Source organism: Palaemon carinicauda, chromosome 5 (genome assembly GCF_036898095.1).
Source record: "Palaemon carinicauda isolate YSFRI2023 chromosome 5, ASM3689809v2, whole genome shotgun sequence".
Taxonomy (NCBI): domain Eukaryota; kingdom Metazoa; phylum Arthropoda; class Malacostraca; order Decapoda; family Palaemonidae; genus Palaemon; species Palaemon carinicauda.
This window is the reverse complement of record NC_090729.1, coordinates 144184998-144205674: the sequence shown is the minus strand read 5'-3', so window position 1 is coordinate 144205674 and position 20677 is coordinate 144184998. Positions and strand designations below refer to the sequence as shown.

Here is a 20677-nt window from a genome sequence, read left to right as displayed (position 1 = left end):
TAACATTTCAGCTGCTCTGTCTTTATCAGACTGGTTTAGAAGTCTCTGTGCTGGCAATAAATTGTAGAGTTGCTTGGATACCTCATGGTTGTGTCCACTAACATACTTTGTGATAACTAACCTCTGTTCATCGTCACTGGATCTTAGTTTCAGCTGGAATGGGCAGTCAGCCCTGAATGTACATTGATGCGGTCGTTGGCCTTCAGATTTACTAATGTGTTTTCTACCACTATGTACACATGAACAACCAAGCTCATAGAACTTTATATCTATTGAAATGGTGATTCGGCATTCTCTTGCGAGCTGTAGCAATTGTTCTGCTGTCTTTTTTCCACAACTTTAAATAGTTAGTGGATTGAAAACTTTTCAGTTTTTCCTCTAGTTCAGTATATGAACTAAAAGTATCTCCAACACTGAAATCCACGGGTGCTGCTATACTGAAGTTTTTTAAAAAAACCAATTCTGGGTTGTAAAGGTACAGAATATACTAGTTGAATGTGATGAATTCTTGCCAAGAATTACTCAACTACTTTTGAAATATAATTGTAAGAGAAATTCTTGCCAAGTGCTATTTTAAAAACATTGCCTTTTAGAGAGATTGTTTTAAAGTTTGTTTGTATAATAGAATTACTCAACAACTACTTTTGAAATATAGTTGTAAGAGGAATTCTTGCCAAGTGCTATCTTAATAACATTGCCTTTTAGATAAGAGCCTTTTCAAGTTTGTAAGATAGAACTGTTCTACAACTAATTTTCGTTTTTTATACATTTGCTCAATAACTACTTTTCAATATATTTGCTATTAACTGGTTAGATAATTTCTTGCTTAATACTTTTTTATACATTTGCCTACAACATTACCAGGAACCTATAAAACAATAAAATATTCATATTTGTTTGAGACCGGTGTGACGGTCTGAATGATCCCCCGGTCTTAGAATTCTCCTTGACATTGTATATTGGTTCTTTTCCGCCATTAGCTCGCTTCGCTCGCATGAAAATAAGACCTCAAGCTCGTATGTACTGGCAAGCGGTAATGTTGAGTAGCGCACGCTAACATTACAGGAAAACAAAACATCAACCTCGTATGCACTGGCAAACGGTAATGTTCGCGCATGCGCAGATTATCAAGGTGAATTCTGAGACCGGGGGATTGTTCCGACGGTCACACTGGCAAAATAAGCTTCAAAGCATGTTTGTCTATTTTACCAGACCGGCAAAATAAGCTTAGAAGCAGGTTTGTCTATTTTACCAGACCGGCAAAATAAGCTAAAAAGCAGGTTTGTCTATTTTACTGGGACGTGCAAAATAAACTTAAAAGTAGGTCTCTCTAGTTTACCGGGACCGGTTAAATAGCCTATTCGTTTACTTTTATATAATATTTACTTTTAAAGAATAAGGATTATTTTGATTTACTTTATCATAATGTAAGGATTTATGTGATTTACTTTTAGTTTGTGACCTGGAAAAGGGGGTCAGGAGGCTTGGCTACATCTAGGGGTTGTGACCTGGGAAGAGGGGTCTGCCCCAAACCCGGCTAGGGGTTGGTTGTGACCTGGGAACTACTAGGTTAGGTGGTTTTGTTAGATTCTGTACCCTTTTACAAATCTCAAGTGTTAAATAATCCCGTTAGGGCAGGTTTTCAGACACTAGCATGAACCATATTTCTCCAACTGGTTATCTTGTGCTTATTTAGCATCCATGACCATTATTATTGCTGCAAATTACTCGTTTATAACATTATCCCACCGAAAAATCCCAGGTTTCCAACTGGGGTCCCCCATAATAGTCTATGTATAAGGGGGGGATCCAAACACTTCTGATCGGGTGGTTTGCCCCAGCCACTATTAAACAAATAAAAATACCTAACTAGCCAGCACTCGGCCATTTCTCATAGCGAATTTCAGTTTCGCTAGTAATTAAAATATATATTTACCGTCAGTCTTGTAACTGAACTTTTTCCTATGACTATAAATGACAGTTTTAATGAAAGACTTGTTTCAATTTCATCCCAACTTGAGGATGGCCAATGTTATTCAATCAGCTGATTTGTAGACGGCAGACGACGTCAACAAATGTATCTAAAATCCCACTTAAATGCTACCAGAAGAGAAAAATAAAACACACACTAATCCTTCATAATGGTATAAAGCTTACCTTTGCCATAATACCGGGCTGGATCATAAGGGCCATGAACTTTAGGATTATATTCGGAAGGATACTCGCCGAAACCCATGTTGATGATAGCCGGTGTATTAGCTGACCACAAGAAACACTGAAACGGAACAAAGACGATGTTTCTAGTATTCTTCCGCCTATTACAATGTATTGGATTTATTACAAATGTATTTCTGAAAACTGCAAAAGATTATGTATCACACAATATTTATATTTGTAGCATCTTATACATATTTCAGCTCACATTAAAGAGAATGAAAGAGTTTACTGCATGACCTATAAGAACTAGTTTGATTGTGATTTTTTATATGAAAAGAAGAAAGGACAAAATGTTATACTTCTTAATTAAACTTTGAAAAAAAAACTAAATTTTGTCGCACTACATGGATAAATTAGATATATTAAACAATAAAATATGCATAACCTTTTTCATTCATAAAAGATGTTTTCATTATACTTTCTATGATATTTTCATTTTAAGCTAGTTTTAATGCAAAGGCAAGAAATTGACGACAACCCGTGAGTTTCCTCTGTTCACTCTTAACATTAAGAAATACTGAGCTTACTAACCATTGTAAATAAATGATTAAATGTAATACACACACCGCTATACAAACAGATGGTAATAATAAAAAAAATGCTTTAAAGAGAGCGCGCACGTTCCGTTCCACCATCCCACGATCAACAAAATCGCATCGAACGCGCATAGGGGGAGTAGAGGTAGCTGCTTTGTTTTCAGACGTGTAAAAGTAGGTTTTCGGACGATTTCGAGTGATATCGAATATCTTCCTCATTGGAATTACGACAGTTTACAAGGTTAGTGATCGTGCATTAGACTATGAGTTGCGGAAGAACGTAGTGAATGGGTATCGCGAGAATTTGGTGTTAAGAGGGGTCTGGCTGGGGGATATTATGGCGGGGTATGGGCGCCCATTTTGGAGGGTTTGAGAAAGGGGGGGTTTTGTTTTGTCGCGGGAGAACAGGTAACCCTAGATCCCACCTCCCTACTGTCCATACCATGGCGCTCCCCATTAACTCTCTCCAAGGTGGAAAGCAAACCAAAGTTGGTTAAAGAGGCTAAATGTAAAGCAAATATGCTGCGAAAGTCTGGGGGTTGCCGAGACATGGCGAACCAGTCCATCCGTCTTTGCTTCCTCTAAACGTTAGGGAGAACTCCACTAAAATAATGACGCTATTAATTACCGCGTAATGTTTCTTAACTTCCTGAACTATTGCCATGGATTTCTTAATAATAGATCATTGGTTGGATTTCCACCTATAGGTATAGGATATCTCATTCTTGAGACTTTGTAATACTTGATATTGAAGCTCACGTTAGCCAAGGGTCAACCCACAGTAGACTTTTAAGTAAACTTTCTAGCCAATTTTAAGCCATAAAATCTTGCCGAAAAGGTCAGGTCAATGTGGACACTGGTCTTCCTGATTATTTGACACGATGTGTTGATGTGGGCCCCAGGTACACAGAACTTTTAGTAGCTAACCTAGAGAGCCTAGCCTATTTTAGTTAATTGCTTTTGGAATAAGGTTGTAATGCTTAATGCAATTTTTTTAATATTTATCCATAGTTATCCACTATAGCATACAATATTCTGATACAATTGTTTATGAAAAGTCCTATGATAATGATTTCTTTCAGTTAGAATTTAGGTTTCTCTTTAAGAAGCATATGTTAGATAGATAAAATTTAATATTTAACCTCAAAGGGTTTTATAACTTTTCTAACACTTACTCTATAATTATTTTATGAACTGGATTTAATATATACTTTTCCCCTTTTGAATTTGGGCCAGCTGTGAACGAGTCGAGCTTGACTCGTGGTCTGGTAAATCTTTTAAAGGCGTATTTTTAAGTTTCCAAAATTTTATTCATTTGCAGTCAAAGCTGTAACTTTTTGTATTTTAATAGGGGTTAGTCAAATTCTGAGAGAAATTTCTTACTCTAAATCTTGAATTAATGGTTCTGGTTTAATTTACCCCACTGTAGACATTGGGACTCATACTAGTAGGCCACAACTACTATTTTCCCCTTACACTATTTATAAAGTGTGTGACTTGTAGTCTTTCAAAGGTGGATGTCAACCCATGTACTTCAGTAATTTATTTCACCATATTGAATGTTCAAATTGTAGATTTCCATGGCAATTTGAATACTTTATTCTTGATCTAAATTATTAATAGTATACTATAATTTCTTGCCAAATACATGAACCATATGTTTTTCCAGTAGATTCTGTTGCATATTATGCCTTTAGTCCTTTATTACTTGTGCAAACCACTCATTTTGTTTCCTCACCTTCCTTTAGAAAACAAATAAGGGAGCTCCCAGTTTGTAAATGTGTTACTTGGGTGTAGTTAGAAATTATATTACACCTTGCACTAATGGCAGATATGAATAAAACACCAAACCTGGTAAATGTATAGCTTGCATGTCATGAAAAACCTGGTCTATTAGGTAAAATTATAGAATGGTGCAATAATTAGTTTTGTAGAAAATAAGATTGGTTTGTAATGTTTTTTGTGGTCCTTTGAAAGATTGGCATGATTCCGGGCAGATATCCATAGTTATTGTGAGTCGCCTACCATATCTAAAGCTATGGCAGTAAATATATGATACTTTCATTTCTAGCCAAATACATGAACCATATATTTTTCATACTCGCTATCTCTAGTTTTATGCATTTCTAACCATGATTATTGGGACAAACCACCCGTTCATGAGTTTTTGGAACTCCTTATATAAAAGGAAACATGTTTTTTGGTTTGGGAAATGTCTTAAACGAGTGATTTGCAGCAATAATAATGGTCAGGAAGGCAAAATAAGCACAAGGTAACCAGTTGGAAAAATATATGGTTCATGTGAGTGGCTGAAAACAGGCCAAAACATGATAATTTATCACTTTTAAGATTTGTAAATGGGTACAGAACCTAACCTAGTAGTTCCCAGGTCACAACCCCTAGCTGGGACCCCATTCCCAGGTCAAAACCCCTAGCTGGGACCCCCCTTCCCAGGTCACAACCCCTAATGGGGGGGACCCCTTCCTAGGTCACAACCCCAATGGGGGGACCCTTCTCAAGGCGCAACCGCTACCTGGACCCCCTTTCTCAGGTCAAGAACTAAAAGTAAATCACAAACAAATCGTTACATTGTGATAAAGTAAATCACAAATAAACCTTACATTATGAAAAAGTTAATCACAAATAATTTGTTACCTTATGATTGACAAGATATTTTTTTTTCCTCTCTTTTTTACAGAAGCTTTGCAGTGGAAATGTGCTGGTGTTTCTGAATAATTAGGTCAGAATCGGACCCCTGAGGAATATTTTCGTGGTGTTTTTTTTTTTTTTTTTTTTTTTTTTTTTTTTTTTTTTTTTTTTTTCCACATGAGTAACAATAGCTTTATACTAAACGGAGAACATTTCCGTCATTATCAATTGCCGACATAAATGATATTACATATTTCAAAATAGATTGATGTACTTCCCTTAAGTTCCCTCTTGGAGACGTCTTTGTGATGGTGGTCAAGTTGAAACTGAAGGGGAAGGTGAAAATAAATGGCTGTAGAAGAACAACATCCGGGAACTACTTGTAAGCTTTTAATTGGTTTAGACAAATACGTTATTGTAAATGCACAGAAAGCTCCAAAACCATGGGAAAAAACGGATGCGTAATAAGTCCCCTTCAGTCTCTCAGAGTAAACAATGGACTTTTAATAGACCGATACGTAAGTTATTATGCCCCAGCCCTATTAAACATATAGAGAAAAATAACAAACTAGCCAGTACTCATCCATTTCTTATAGCGAATCCAGTTTCGCTAAAAATTAAAGTATCATATATTTACCGTTATGGCTTTGTGCAATGTATCGTCATCAATTATGTTTGTAATATACCTTAAAATATAGTATATTTGACTAATTGTGTTGATATTGAGATAGTTTTTAAACTTAGTTTCTGTCAGTCATCGGCAAAAAAAACAGTCTTCACAATGAAAATAGTTACCGTAATTAAACCCAAGTGACTTTAATGAAACAGTCAGATCACTTCAGATTTTGTTTGCCAGGACGTCCGAATGCATAGAAAACGGCGTTTTCCGTTCCATTTCCTATGGAGTCTTTCATAAGTGTTCAATCATTGTATTTTACTAATACCTTGTTACTTAATTGAGCTAAGGATTTATTGATTTTTACTCAGCCGTATGCTCTCTTCACTTGCTATTAAACATTATCGGACTGATACTGTGTTCTGGCAAGCGGTACTTGTTAGCTTCGTGGGCTAGTATTTCGGCGTTTATTATCAATTATACAAAACTAAAGGGGTGAATGCACACTTAATAAAAGTGGGAGTTGAAGCTTCATTCTCCAACATTTGTTTGAACGTGGACTTGGTTTCCATTTCCAATTATCAGACTAAATATAACGTAACACATGTTTCTACCTTAACCTTTTATTGTTAACATTATCAATAAAATAAGAGCTATGATTATGGTACATATATCAATATTGAAAATAAATTAAAAAGGTTTAAAATTTAAAATGTTAGGCCTGTATTCTGTTCAAACAAGTAACTTATGGTAGAAGCACCACCTATCAGTGCTTTTCTGAACCACAGGGTTGAAGGATGCTGTTATGAAGACAAAAGTAGCAAACAGGTATTTTTTTTTATTAAAGTCTGTAACTTTGTTTACAGAGGTTTCTGCCAGTAGTATATGGTATTCAAAATAGTGTATTTGCAAAGATCTATTCAATTATGTGAGATTCAATGCCCTAACTAATATTGCACCATTCTATAATTGAACCCGATATTGCGTGAAGAAAATAGGCATACTCTATGTTATGACCTAACCCAGAGGTTGTTTCTCTTCCAATATGTGATCTACTTACGTATTGGATAATCCTGAAGTTGTTGCCATTAATTGTGATAAGTGCGGAAGTGTTATGAGAAAAAAAGACGTACAGTGAAAGGAAGTTTTGTACCTGTAATGAGATGTCCAGTGAAAGGATGTCAAACTTTCAAAAGTGCTCGTACTGGAAACAGTTTTTTTCATTATTCTGATTTAAATAATAAGACGAATTGCAAACTTTCCTTATGCCAGATTCTGGATATTGTGTATTTTTTTGAGTGTGAAACCCCTATCAAATATGCTGAAGTTATCACTGGACGATCTCATTCCACACTAGTTGACTGGTATAACGTGCTGTGAAGTTTGTACTAACATAGTTCAACAAAAAGGTCAGATGGTCTGAACTACTGCAGAGCCAATACAGATAGATGAAGCTAGAAGCTAGGAAATATAACCGTGGAAGACTACTTCCAGGAAATCTTGACCAAGAATCAACAGACAGTGAAGCAGAAATTGAAAATAATAGGAATCACGGCAACCGGATAGAAGGCCCTTGGGTGTTCGGTTTAAAGAAGGGTCTTGACTGTCGTTATTTTTATGTTGATCGTCGAGACAGAAATACACTTCTACCAATAATAATTTGTGAATGTGTACAAGGATCAATAATACATTCAGACGAGTGGCCGGCTTATAGCACCTTGAATTCTCATGGATTGGTACACTCCATTGTTAACCATCAGCGGCATTACGTCGACCCAAACACTGGAACGCATACCCAATCAATAGAAAGATCGTGGTTAGATGCAAAAATAAAAATTTTGCGAACAATGAGAGGTACCGTTAAACATATGCTTCAGTCACATCTGGATGAATACTGTTATAGAATGATGAGAAAAAAAATCTGTAGATTTATATTCTGACTTTTTGAATGATATTAGAGAGGTCTATCTTTGGTAGATCACATATTGGAAGAGCACACATACTCTCTTAGTCCCCCTGCAACCCCACTTTCCAAATATGACTTATGATGCTGTTTCATAAGCATAAAGAGAAAATTTCATTATTCCTATTTACTTTAATACCTTTGAGAAGTGGGATGTATTCCCGTGATTTCTCACATGATTACTATTTAGTAAATGGTGGGAGTTGTAATTATTATGAATAATCTTAGTTTGACCTTCCCTTTGACACATCCATGTCACACATCAGTCATACACTAATTGAGTATATAATGGATGTATTATGAAAACATTATGGAACTTCGACTCGTAAGTTGCTTTGAAACGATAGGTAGTGATTGTGTCAGAGGAATAAACGTCCCAAAAGTTTTTGAGTATTCCGCATACACAAATAAGGTCTGTTACATTTCCAGATGTTAACAAACAGCTTGAATCGCTGCAGTACAGTTCACATTTTCTGTTGCTTCATGCGTAATTTATTTGTCCGCCCCTTTTAATTCTAAATGAAATGTAAAAATAGCCATCTCACGGCCATTTCTTATAGAAAATCTCGTGTAGGTGAGGAATCAAACTATTTTATCATTACTGTACCTCTAAATCTTTTCCTTTAATTTTGTAAATGATTTATTGGTCTATGTATGGTCTGCTATTAAGGTGCATATTACTTGTTTGTCAAAAGCTACTGAACAATTTCATTATCTTAGATATATTCACTCCACGTGTGCACACACCATCCTCATGCTATGAACAATACAGGAGTTTTTGTTTAGTTCATAAATTATGGTTTTAAACATTTAAACTTACCTGCTGGTTATATACAGTATACAGTAGACCCCCGCCATACGACATTAATCCGTTCTGGAGTTTGTATCGTATGGCGGGCAATAGAATAGCTAATGCGTGCAAAGCCCCAGGTAAAAACCTTGAAAATTAGTACGTAACAAAATAGTATACAGTAGTAAGCGCTGTACTACAGTATACTTATGTATTATATTCATGTACTGTACAGTATATAATTAAATAACATTACACATATAATTAAAAATTATATATTGTACTGTAAAGGAAAAATTAAATTTTATTTACCTTTGGAGTGACGTGACTTGAGCTGGTAGTGGGTGGAGGCCGAGGGGGGAGGAGGCCGTAGATATAAAAACGTATCAATGCTAATTATGTTATGTACACTTAATAATAAATTCAATTCTTACTATTGAACACTTAAAATTTAAGATGCTTTTTTTTATTATTATTTTTGTCTTTTGAAATTTTTTTTTTTTTTTTTTTTTTTTTTTTTTTTTAGAACTTGAAAAATTACTGTACTCTTTTTAACCTTTTTAATAGAATCACAGTGCTAGGCATGCAGTTAATTCTAACAATCTTCTCTTCTCCATCATAAGGTTCAGCACTACACAGCGTTTTAGAAGCTTTATTCCAACTGTCACCAGATTCTTGAGGGATTTTCCTATTCTGGCAGTTGAGGGAGAGGGGGGGGGGGGGGCCGCTTCGGAAAATTCAAACTAGTTGCAAATGCTTTTCTGTTGAACAGGCTCACATAAGTTTCATTTCATAGTTTCTTTATGAGTTGTTTATTTAATATTGTTACTGGTCTCAATATATATTTTTTTATTTCTTATTTTTGGGGTATTCCCTACTTCTCTTTTTTTCCTTTCTGTACTGGGTTGCTTTCCCTGTTGGGGCCTATGTCCTAGTAGCATTTTGCTTTTTCTATTAGGGTTGTAGCTTTACTAGTGATAATAATTTGTTTATTCTTAACAAACAATGAAGGATGCATGTAAATTTCTATGGAAGGTCAACAGAAAGATAACTAAGGCATCAGCAACATTTTGTGGATTAAATATATACACCTTGGGATTGGGCTGTGCGTAGTTATTAAAGAAATAAGTGTCTTTTGCACTGCTTAATTTATTCTCAAGTTCCATGGTATCTTTGAACAATGTGGACATCTCATATGCTTTATGGGTTTGTTTTATGATCAATAATGTTATGGTCTTTACTTGGCCTCTGTACTGAATGGGTGAATTTTAAGGGACAATTAAGTTACTGCATTGTTTTTAAATATGTAACTTCCCTGGTAGTTACATATATAAAGCTTAAATCTCGCGTTTCAATGCGGCACGACAGAAATTCAAATTCGTGGCGATCGCCGCCATGACAGTAGGTGGTCATACATGAGCGCCATCACTCGTAGGTTATCAGAACCATTCCTAACATCTTCAGAAGTTCTCTGTCGTTGATCGAGTCAATACCTTGGGAATTCATTTCGTGGATATATTACTTTATTCTACAATTTGGTGAAGTACCTTTTGTCTGATTATTGTTAATAGCTTTCGCTGCCTTTCAAGAATCGAAGATATTGTATAGGATAGTTTTTTGCTGGTCCTACTTGGACAGTTTAATTGAACTTGATTTTCAAGCAAAGATGTCCAGATCCAGTAATGGCTCTTCTGTTGTTAAACTTTGGGTGTTGGGCTAGACCAGCTTTAGAGCTGCGCTTACCTCCCCCACTGTAATTAGCAGGGAGCATATATATACTGTATTTGTTTTTGTTCCTTGTTCGTACATTGAGGGATCAAAGATTTTTTCCCCCTACTTTATTAACGAACAACTCTTAAAGTTATAATGGAAGGAAGACTTTTTCTACATTAAACATTGTGATGTCACTATTTTGTAACGTAACTCTTAGCAGAGCGGGATTTGATTACCTTGAAGGAATTCAGTCCGCCATCGTGATGATGTCACAATCCTGTGACGTAATCTGCTTAGTATGACTTGCATTGTGAATTATTTTCTTTTTTTGCAAGAAATTTTTATAATATTAGCTTACTAAGCATAAGTATGTTTATAATGTAGGGAAATATATTATTTTCAAGTATATATTTGTCCTATTAGTATATTTCCCTTAGTCAATTTTCGATTAGAGTTTTACGCTTGTAGTATTACTAAGGGAGATGTCAGATATTAAACGATCATTTTTGTTTCACAATACTTGTACAGTATCGTTATTTAATATTTCGCTTTTGAGAATACTAATATTATTCATATATCCTATTGTATTTTCATTCTGGCCCTTGGCTAAAGAGGATAATCTCTCGCCATGGGCAGGTCTATTATGATCTAATGTGAAATAGTTTAAAGTGCTAGTGTTCAATGGCACATATAATGACGCAATACAGTCAATCTACGATACGTAATACTCTTGACAATGGTTTTTTCTTTTCACAATTACTGGTATCGTTATTTTATATTTTGGTTTTGAGAATACTAATCATATATTCTATTGTAATTTCTTTCTAGCCCTTGACGAAAGAGTATAATCTCTCGTAATGGGAAGGTCTATTAAGATCCAATGTGAAATAATTAAAAGTGCTAGTATTCAGTGTCAGTGCAGTGGAGGATGCGTCAGTTCGTGTCCATCATAATCCCAGCCCGGGACCTCTTCCATGCTCCCCAACCCTGGGAGAAGGAATGTCGAAAGGCCAAAGGATATGGCAGACCTTGATTAGCGAACAAACGTCCCCTCGAGCGATCATGTTAACTATCCCCAGATCGCTCCCCCTTGCCACAGGAAAGGCGAGGTTAAAATGTCTGCATCTTCGTCGGACGAGACAAAACCGCGACGTGGTTGGGGCGAACCACTACGTTCAAGAACCTAGCCTAATTCATTCAAGAGACGTATGTCTCCTCATAAACCATCCTGCTGTACGGACGAAGTCGACGTGTCAGCACCGAACAGTCTTGTAAGATGCATAGTTCTTCGGAGGTATAAGGTGCTCAGTTTACGTCAGTACACGCTGGTGGACGCATAGTCTTTCCTCTCCAGTTTGGGAAATGTCACAAAGACTTTCCCCTGGTGTCCACCCTAATACTGTTGACAATACCTCACAACAATCGATACAGATCGGGATCAAGGCGCGCTGGAAGTATCGATAGTTGATGATACCTCGCAGCGATCAGTACATCGTTCAGTTAGGGCACACGTCGCTCATCATGTATATGATTTGTCTGAATTAAAGAGGTCGATTTCGTCTCTGTTGGACGCTTACGATTCTCGGGCAGAAAAAATAGCATCTAAAAGAATCTAAGGACAGCAATAGACCAAGAAAACGGTCTTGCGATATTATTGGACAGCGTATTCCTCCGATACTCAGCAATGCTCCCTCGCAGCGATCGGCTTGCGTTGCGGCAAGCGACAAGGTGGACGCACAGCTCACGGCAACCTGGACGCATGAGGCAGTCTGGACATACAGTGAACCCTCGCTACTTCGCGGTTCGACCATCGCGGATTTTTTTTCATAAACCCATGTCTATACATATATTGCGGATTTTCCGGAAATATCGAAAATACCGCGATGTGACCGATGGTGCAAGATTGGAGAAAGTAAGGAAAATTGAATCATGATTGATTTTCAATATAAATGAAACTTTGAGGAGCAACAAAGATATCATTTGTTAGAGAGATAGAGAGAGGTAAGGAATGGGAGGTAGTGAAAAGTAGCCCACAGAGAGAGAGAGAGAGAGAGAGAGAGAGAGAGAGAGAGAGATAGAGGGGGGGGGTTTAAATGTAATAAACAAAAAAATTTGATAGGTTATAACACATTGGTGCTTATGTAATATCAACTGTATACTGTAGACGGTTTGAATAAGTTAAGAAATGGTATAAATGATACTTTGTTAGTGTATTCGTACACACTCAAGAGCGGCAGCTAGATGACAGCTGAGCTAATCACAGCCAAAAGTAAAAAAAAAAAAAAAAAGTCAACAATACTCGATTTTTAAAACACACCCGAAATTTAAAAACAAAAGTACACGCTTTCTTAATGTGCAATTAACTATTTAAAGAGTGGCAATTTTCTAGAATAAAATTATATTTCCCAAAAAATAGTGGTTTGCTGATGAAATCGGATGCCCTATTTTTGGCTATGATTGAAATGGATGTAGACTCGGCCTAATTATTTCATTTCGTATTTAATTGACACCAAGAAAACTAATTTTAGTTTCTTCATCTAAATGTAAGTATTGTATAACACGAAGAGAGAGAGAGAGAGAGAGAGAGAGAGAGAGAGAATGAATCAGCTGTTGTAATCAAATGGCGTGTTTTTGTTTCGTGAGAATTTCATCGCCACGACTTTAACAACAACATACTGTACTGAACTTTACAGTATTATACAGACTACTGTAATATGATAAAGTAAAATATTTGTAATCTATTTTATATGAAATGGGGCTATTTTTGTTTTGTTTAAAATTTACATTTACGTATGTAAAACTCTCTCTCTCTCTCTCTCTCTCTCTCTCTCTCTCTCTCTCTCTCTCTCTCTCTCTCTCTCTCTCTCTCTCTCTCTGTTTTCCTGCTTTGCTACGTATGTATGATTTTATATAGATACGGTAAATAATATTTGTAATAACATATTTTATAAAAGCTTTTACTGTAATATCATTATTTATCACTTCCATCATGCGGGTTAAATTCCTTAGTTTGTTTACTGAGCGTACTTTATGACGCCGTCGTTTCAGGCGGCGTCATAAAGAAAAAAATTTCATTTGGAAGTCCTAAGAAAAATTAAGTAAAACATTAGTAATAACCAAATCAACATACTGTACTGAATAATCAATATAATTGATGCAAAAACTAACCTATAAACAGATGTGTAAATGCGTTTGTTTCTTCGTTAGGATCAGAGATAAACGTAAACAAAACATTGGTTGCCATTTTTTATCGTGCTTTTTGGCGTGTTTAGGAAACGCATGATATAAAGTCGCCTTTAATATTTGTGCCTGTTTTAGTTTAGGGTACTGTATTACATGCATTAAGTGTTCTGTACATTAAAGGGTAGTTTGTTAACAGTACTACGTACAAGGGAAGGTTTTAAAAGTCTGAATATACATGTCAAATAAATAGGTAAATATGGTGTTACTACTTCGCGGATTTTCACCTATCGCGGCCGCGTCTGGAACCTATCTACCGCGATAAACGAGGGTTCACTGTATACTGGTCGCGTGCAGTCAGGTTTTGTCCCCACGTCACTATAGACAAGTAATTGTCTCGCCTTTGCGATCTACGGAACGCGCAACTATCGCTCATGCGAGACGCATGTGACACGCTGTTAGCTCACGGCAATCTGGACGCATGCAGCAGTCTGTAAACTCACGGCAAATTGGACTCATGCAGCAGTCTGTAAACTCACGGCAAATTGGACTCATGTGGCTGTCTGGACATATGCTGGACGCATGCAGTCACGTTTTGTCACACGTCACTATAGACAAACAGTTGTCTCTTCTTTGCGATTGACTGGATGCAATACTAACGCTTCCTCGCGGCAAACACGGCATTCAGGACGCATGCATTAGACTGATACCTCTCATGGAAACATACAACAGTCTCAATCTGGACCCATGATGGACTCCTATGGTCGGGACTTGGCCTCGCAACAGGATAGACAAGTTTTTTATCTCTTCGTGATTTTCTGAACGCACAACTAACGCTCTCTTGCGTCACACTGTTGACATACAACGTGCTGAACGCATGCTGGAGGCACGCGATCAAGATTTTCCCTCGCATGGGTTTACAGATGTTGATGCTCCATTACAGCATGATGATCTTATGCTGGAAGCACTGGAACCTGTCTCTCCCTCAAGGCTTACATTACATTAACGTGATGCTTCTTCGCAACTGGACGATATCCTTCACGAGATTTCTTCAGGACAAGATGAATTATTTTTGGAAGATGATAACCGACAGGATGACACCGTTTTGTCTCCTACTCATTCGAATCAGGGAATCGATGTTCTATTTGCCGAATTGGAAGACGAATCTCAGGATTCATTACAGTCAGCTGATTAAAAAAAAAAAAAAAAAACTCCTGACAGTGTTAACATCTCTACCCAGGAGATTTTTTTTTCTCTCACTATTCTTCAGAGCCTTCCCTCAGTTTTTGAAGGGCAGACCCCGAAAACATTCAAGAATATGGTCCTGGCTAGATCGGTTAAGAGAGTTTTCTCAACTCTCAACCAATGGACGTCCAAGAGAAAGGATCTAGGGAAGGCCTCCTTTTTCTTTTTCTCACAAAGGTCAACTATGATCAAGTCAAAGTTTATGTGGTCCAATTCTGAAATGGACCATCGGCTGAAGTAAACTTTTAGACAATAGAAGTCTTCAGCCTTACGGACTGGACTCTCGGAACTCTCGCAGAAGCCACAGACCCTAAGAACAAAGCTCAGATGCATCTGATTGCCTGTCTGGATAAGGCCTGGAGGGATGGCCCCATCGAACTTTCCGCCCTTTTCACGGCAGGAGTTTTTAAAAAGAGGACTCTGTGTTGTTCCTTCTTATCTTCAGGTTTGTCCCTTGTTCGGAGATTAACAGGCTGCGCAAGATTTTTCCTCTAGGACTACTAAAATCCTCCCAGCTAGCTTTTTAGCAAGGGTACAAAAGGAGGCTCTTCCCACTCGTCAGCTCTTTCGTGGAAGAGCCCATTCAATGGGAACTCGGAGGATTGCGACTGGAGGTCAAACTCGCAGATTCTCAAGACAACAAATTGAATAAAAAAGTGAGACGTGTTGTGCCTCCCAAGTCGTCGGTACCCTTAGAGTTGACAACAATCCACTCAGGAAACAAGGCAGCAGCTCTTTAAGAACAAGTGAGCCTTATGCTGTCGAAATCAGTCGTAGAAATGTAGAGGACACCTCCTCGCAGGGGTTTTTACAACATACTTTTCCTAGTTCCAAAAAGCTCGAGGTGGGATGAAAACCTGTTCTCGACGTCAGTCCATTGTACAAGTATGTTTTTTTACCCGGGTGATGTCCAAAGTGACTCCCTGGCTTCACATAAAGGGAGTAAGGTTTTTCTTTGTACCTGGGCGACTGACCACTCAGAGCAGAATCACAAGTAAAGTGTCTGGAGGCTCTGCAAAGGATAATGCCCTTAACGCAACAGTTAGGTCTGATGGTAACCTGGCCAAATCTTAACTAACACCCTCACAGAATTTAATTTTTCTTGGGATGATAATTGGTTCAGATCGCGCTCAAGGCACTCCGGAAATGTCGCAAGGACTTCCCCCTGGTGGTCACCCGGCTACGGTTAACGATCCCTCGCAGCAATCAGCACACGGTTTAGTTCGCGCACACGGCGTGCTTCAAGTGTCTAGTCTGTCTGAACTAGAGAGGTCGATTTCGTCCCTGTTTGACGCATACGATTTGCGACAGGGATCTGTGGATAGAGTCTCAGAGGGAATGACACATAAATATCAAAGAGCTAGTGGCCATTCACCAAGCCCTGATTACTCACTTCATAGAAGGGGAGAAAAACGTCAGGACGGATCTACTCAGCAGGAGAAGGCAAGTTCTTACTGCAGAATGGACCCTACATCACGAGGTATGCACCAACCTTTTGATGTTGTGGGGTCAACACTCGATAGACCTCTTCGCCTCGCAAATAACATAGAGGTTGCCGGTATTTTGCTCTCCAGTACCAGACCAGGAAGCAGTCGCACTGGACGCTTTTCTTCTGAATTAGGAAGGTCTAAACATGTACGCTTTTCCTCCATTCAAGATCCTGGACAGAGTCCTGAAAAGTTTCAGGGATTCGCCCAACGTCGGCATGACCATGATAGCTCCTTTTTTGGCCCATGAGACATTGGGTTGCGGAGATGATGGAGTGGCTGGTAGATACCCCCAGATCATTACCACTATTAGGGTTGACTAATCTGAGTGGGGCATATTTAGTTTGTGGTACAGGAATAATAGACTTTCCTCTACCAATACCTCTGTAGCCAATATAGCAGAGGTTTTCTGTTGTATCTGCGTACAAAAGAGAAGCTAGCTGTGCCTTTCATCAAGGGTTACCTCAGCATATTAACCTCCGTCTTTCGTAACCGACACATTGGCGTGTCAGGTAACAAGGATTTCTCAGATCTCAGATCTTTTGAGACGACTAAGAGGAAGGACAATCCAACCTCCTCGTGGAACCTGGATGTAGTCCTGGCCTTTTTAACCTCAAGTAGGTTTGTACAGTTGGACAAGGCATCTTGGAAGTATCTTACCAAGAAGACTTTCATCCTAATTTCATTGGCTTCAGTCAAAAGATTAGGAGAGTTAAAAGCCATCAGCAAGAAGATGGGCTTTAATGGAGACAATGCAATTTGCTCCCTTCAGCTAGGCTTTCTTTTCAAAGACGAGACAGACAGCCTCTGATGCTCAGTTAAAAAGCCCTCTTTGCCTTTATCAAAGAATACCCTGGCTTTTTTCATTAAGGATTTAATAAGGGAAACTATCCAGGATTGTGAGTAAGAAGTTTTCCCTATCCTTAAGGTAAAACCACACGAGGTTAGAGCTGTAGCAATTTCTATGGCTTACAAACACAATAGGTCAATGAAGTCAATTTTGGAGCCTACTTTCTGACGAAGTAAATCAATCTTCACAGACTGCTATCTCAATGATGTCCAGACCCAGTATGAGGATTGCTGTTCCCTGGGTCCGTACGTTACCTCCGGCTTCGTAGTTAGAGAAGGGTCTACTGCCTCTTCCCGATAACTAATTATATACCCTTGCCTTTTTTTTTTTTCTTGTACTGGTGTTCACAGGTTGTCTGTGAGGGTTGTCGCAGCCTTCCGTCAGTCTCTGATGCAAGTCAAGTTAGTTTTAATGTGTTCACAGGTTGTCTGTGAGGGTTGTCGCAGCCTTCCGTCAGTCTCTGATGCAAGTCAAGTTAGTTTTAATGTGTTCACAGGTTGTCTGTGAGGGTTGTCGCAGCCTTCCCTCAATCTAGGATTCAAATTAAATTGATTTTAAAAAAAAAAAATTTTTTTTGGAGTAGGTGGTCAGAATCAGTATCGTTGGCTACGCCAGGTTTGCAAGGGTGGTGGTCTAGCCACTCTAAGGTCGAGGACCTTCTGGCAGCCCCAAGAGACTTTTCAGCCCCCTGAGAGGATCGCTGAGTCTCTTAAGGCATGCAGGCGAAACCAGGCAGTATCATTGTGAGGCCAGCTTCCTTATCAGGTTAGAACGCCAGAATCAGTATCCTTGGCTATGCCAGGTTTGCAAGGGTGGTGGTCTAGCCACGCTAAGGTCGAGGACCTTGTGGCAGCCCCAGAGACTTACAGCTCCTTGAGTGGATCGCTGAGTCTCTTAAGGAATGCATGCGAAATGAGGCAGTATCATTGTGAAGCCAGCTTCCTTATCAGGTTAGAACCAGATTGTTAGTACTACTATTGTAGTTATTAATAATTATACGAATCCCCAATGGGATGAGGTTTTCAACCCACCTCCAACTGTGTGAATCAGCTATATATATGTAACTACCAGGGAAGTTACATATTTAAAAATGGTATTTATATTATAAAATAAATTTTTAAATATACTTACCTGGTAGGTACATATTTAAAAGGGCCCTCCCTCCTCCCCTCTGAAAACAGAGACATGGAATTTCTGAAGATGTTGGGAATGGTTCTGCTAACCTACGAGTGATAGCGCTCATGTATGACCACCTACTGTCATGGCGGCGATCGCCACGAATTTGAATTTCTGTCGTGTCGCGTCGAAACGCGAGATTTAAGCTATATAAATGTAACTACCAGGTAAGTATATTTAAAAATTTATTTGATCCGTAACTGAAATACAAACCGCGCTATTTACATGGGGTAATTACTTCGGCGTAGTTGAAATGACGAACCATAAAAGTTTTAACGAGAGTTTACTACCCCACTGCTAGTTAGCGGGGGGTAGGGAGGGGTAGCTAGCTACCCCCCCCCACACTGGTGAATGCTTCACTTTACTTTTGGCTCGGGCGGAGAACAGACCTGTGTGCTCTCTCCCTCGCTTTGACTGCCATATTTAATCTGTTTTTGCTTTTTCTTTTCACAGTGTGTTTGAAGTTGGCCTCTACTGATTATGCGTACGTGCCCTGGACTTCCCGGCCACCCTTGTGGGACTTTTATGTCGGCGGTCGACACCGATCCCCACACCTTATGTCCTCACTGTAGGGGCCAGCGGTGTGATAGTGGTAACGTGTGTCTAGAATGTAGGGAGTGGTCTACCTCGCAGTGGGAGAGGTTTGCCCGGTGCCGGAAGAAAAAGTCCAAAAGGGATCTTTCTTCTTCAGAGGCTTCTTTGAAGAGAGAAAATTCTAGGACTTCTTCTTCCGTAGCCCTTTCCTCCTCCGAAGCTCCCCCTCGAGCGGTCTCCTCCGAGAGGCCGGCAAGTGGTAGCGTAGACCGTATTGCTGTTGACCAATCCCGGGGTACTGGAGAGGTACAGTAGTCGCCTCCCATAGCGAGGCGGCTGCCCCTCCTCCCCCGGAGGAGGATTTGAATATGTCTAATAGTGATTTTTTTCAGCTTTGGGCTTCCTTGGGGCTGCAGGGTTCGCCCTCCAAGGAAGCCCTGTTTGACACGATCAAACTTGGTGCAGCTGTCAAACAATCGCCAACTACAGTAGGGATAGATCTTCTGTCTGTGGTTGACGTTGTTGTGACGGAGACATCTCGTGGGTCGAGTCTAACCCCCGTTCCTGTTGCTGAGGTAGCTGACGGCTTAGACTCCCCCTCCGAACACCTTTCGAAGGAGGATCTAAGTCCCACGGTCTCTCCTGCCGGTGATTCTCCCCCTCGGGGGAGTTCACTTACAGAGACTTCTCTGCGGAGGCCCCTTGATGGTTAGCCTGCTGATCCCACGGCCCCTCGTGGGCGTATAAGGCGGAAGGCTCGTCTTCCCCTTCGCCGTAGAGGCCTTCCTTCCCCTCACAAGGGAGTTAGGAGGCGCCTCTTCGACTTGTCGTCGCCACAGTCCTATGCGGAGGAGACGACTCGCCGTTCGCCGACCTTGACAGCTACCACCTTAGACCTTTCCGGGGATCGTTCGCGCTCCCCTTCGGATGATGGTCGTCCTTCGGGACACAGTAACCAGTCTCCCTCCAGACCTGCTGACTTGCCGTCACCCTTTGATGTTGCAGATGCGCGTTGCGCGCCACCTAATCCTGCCACTGCGCAGGCACCGGGCCCTTCGAGGCTGAAGGGTCTTGAGCGCAAAACCGCGCCCCTTGCCCTCAAGCGCCAGGTTCTTCCTGCGCGCCCTCCTGCTGCTGCCGCTGTTCCTGTCTTAGCGCTCACCTACGTGCGTGCGCGCCCCTGTTCCTGCTACGCGCCAGGGTTCCCCTGCGCCCTCCAGCAGTTCCTGTGACAGCGCGCCAGCGCCCACCTGTGCCCCAGCGTTCCCCGGTTCCTGCAGTTCAAGAGGTTCCTACGCTAGCGTACAGGCGCTCACAGGTTCCTCTGGACTCGCAGTGCCCGTCTGGAGTTACGTGCGAAGCGCGCCCACGCGCAGTTCCAGTCCCAGCGCCCACGAGCTCGCCAGCGCGCTTCCACATCACAGCGCGCCGCCCAGGAGGTGCCTAAGGTAGCGCACTGGCACTCACAGGCACCCCAGGGCTCTCCTTCCCCTCTCTTGGGGAAAGCGGCATCCTGGGTTCTCTGCACAGCTGACCTCAAACCACTGCAGGCAAACCATGTTCCCTTGTGTTCCTAGTATTAAGCTAATACTGTCACGTCCCCATACCCTGACGAGGTGGTATTGGGAGAGTCCTAGCCTTAAGTTCCATCTAAAGAACTTCAGGTCAACTTCCTAGGACGAGTCACACTTCATTCCTCCACACACAGCCTATGTAGGCCG

At 40.1% G+C, this 20677-nt stretch overlaps 2 protein-coding genes across 2 annotated transcripts in view; one reads left to right on the top strand and one right to left on the bottom strand.

Annotated features, from left to right (window-relative positions):
* ATPsynF (ATP synthase, subunit F) overlaps window positions 1–2626 on the bottom strand; it is a 48439-nt gene extending 45813 nt beyond the window's left edge. The window contains exons 1-2 of the mRNA XM_068374170.1: window positions 2603–2626; window positions 2158–2275 (exon numbers count right to left, since the gene is read on the bottom strand). Of these exons, the coding sequence (XP_068230271.1) occupies window positions 2158–2275; window positions 2603–2611 (127 nt within the window). The 5' untranslated portion in view covers window positions 2612–2626. The remainder of the gene's footprint in view (window positions 1–2157; window positions 2276–2602) is intronic.
* A 216-nt stretch (window positions 2627–2842) lies between these two features.
* LOC137641531 (zinc finger and SCAN domain-containing protein 2-like) overlaps window positions 2843–20677 on the top strand; it is an 83171-nt gene continuing 65336 nt past the window's right edge. The window contains exon 1 of the mRNA XM_068374171.1: window positions 2843–2994. The gene's annotated coding sequence lies outside the window, so the exon portion shown is untranslated. The remainder of the gene's footprint in view (window positions 2995–20677) is intronic.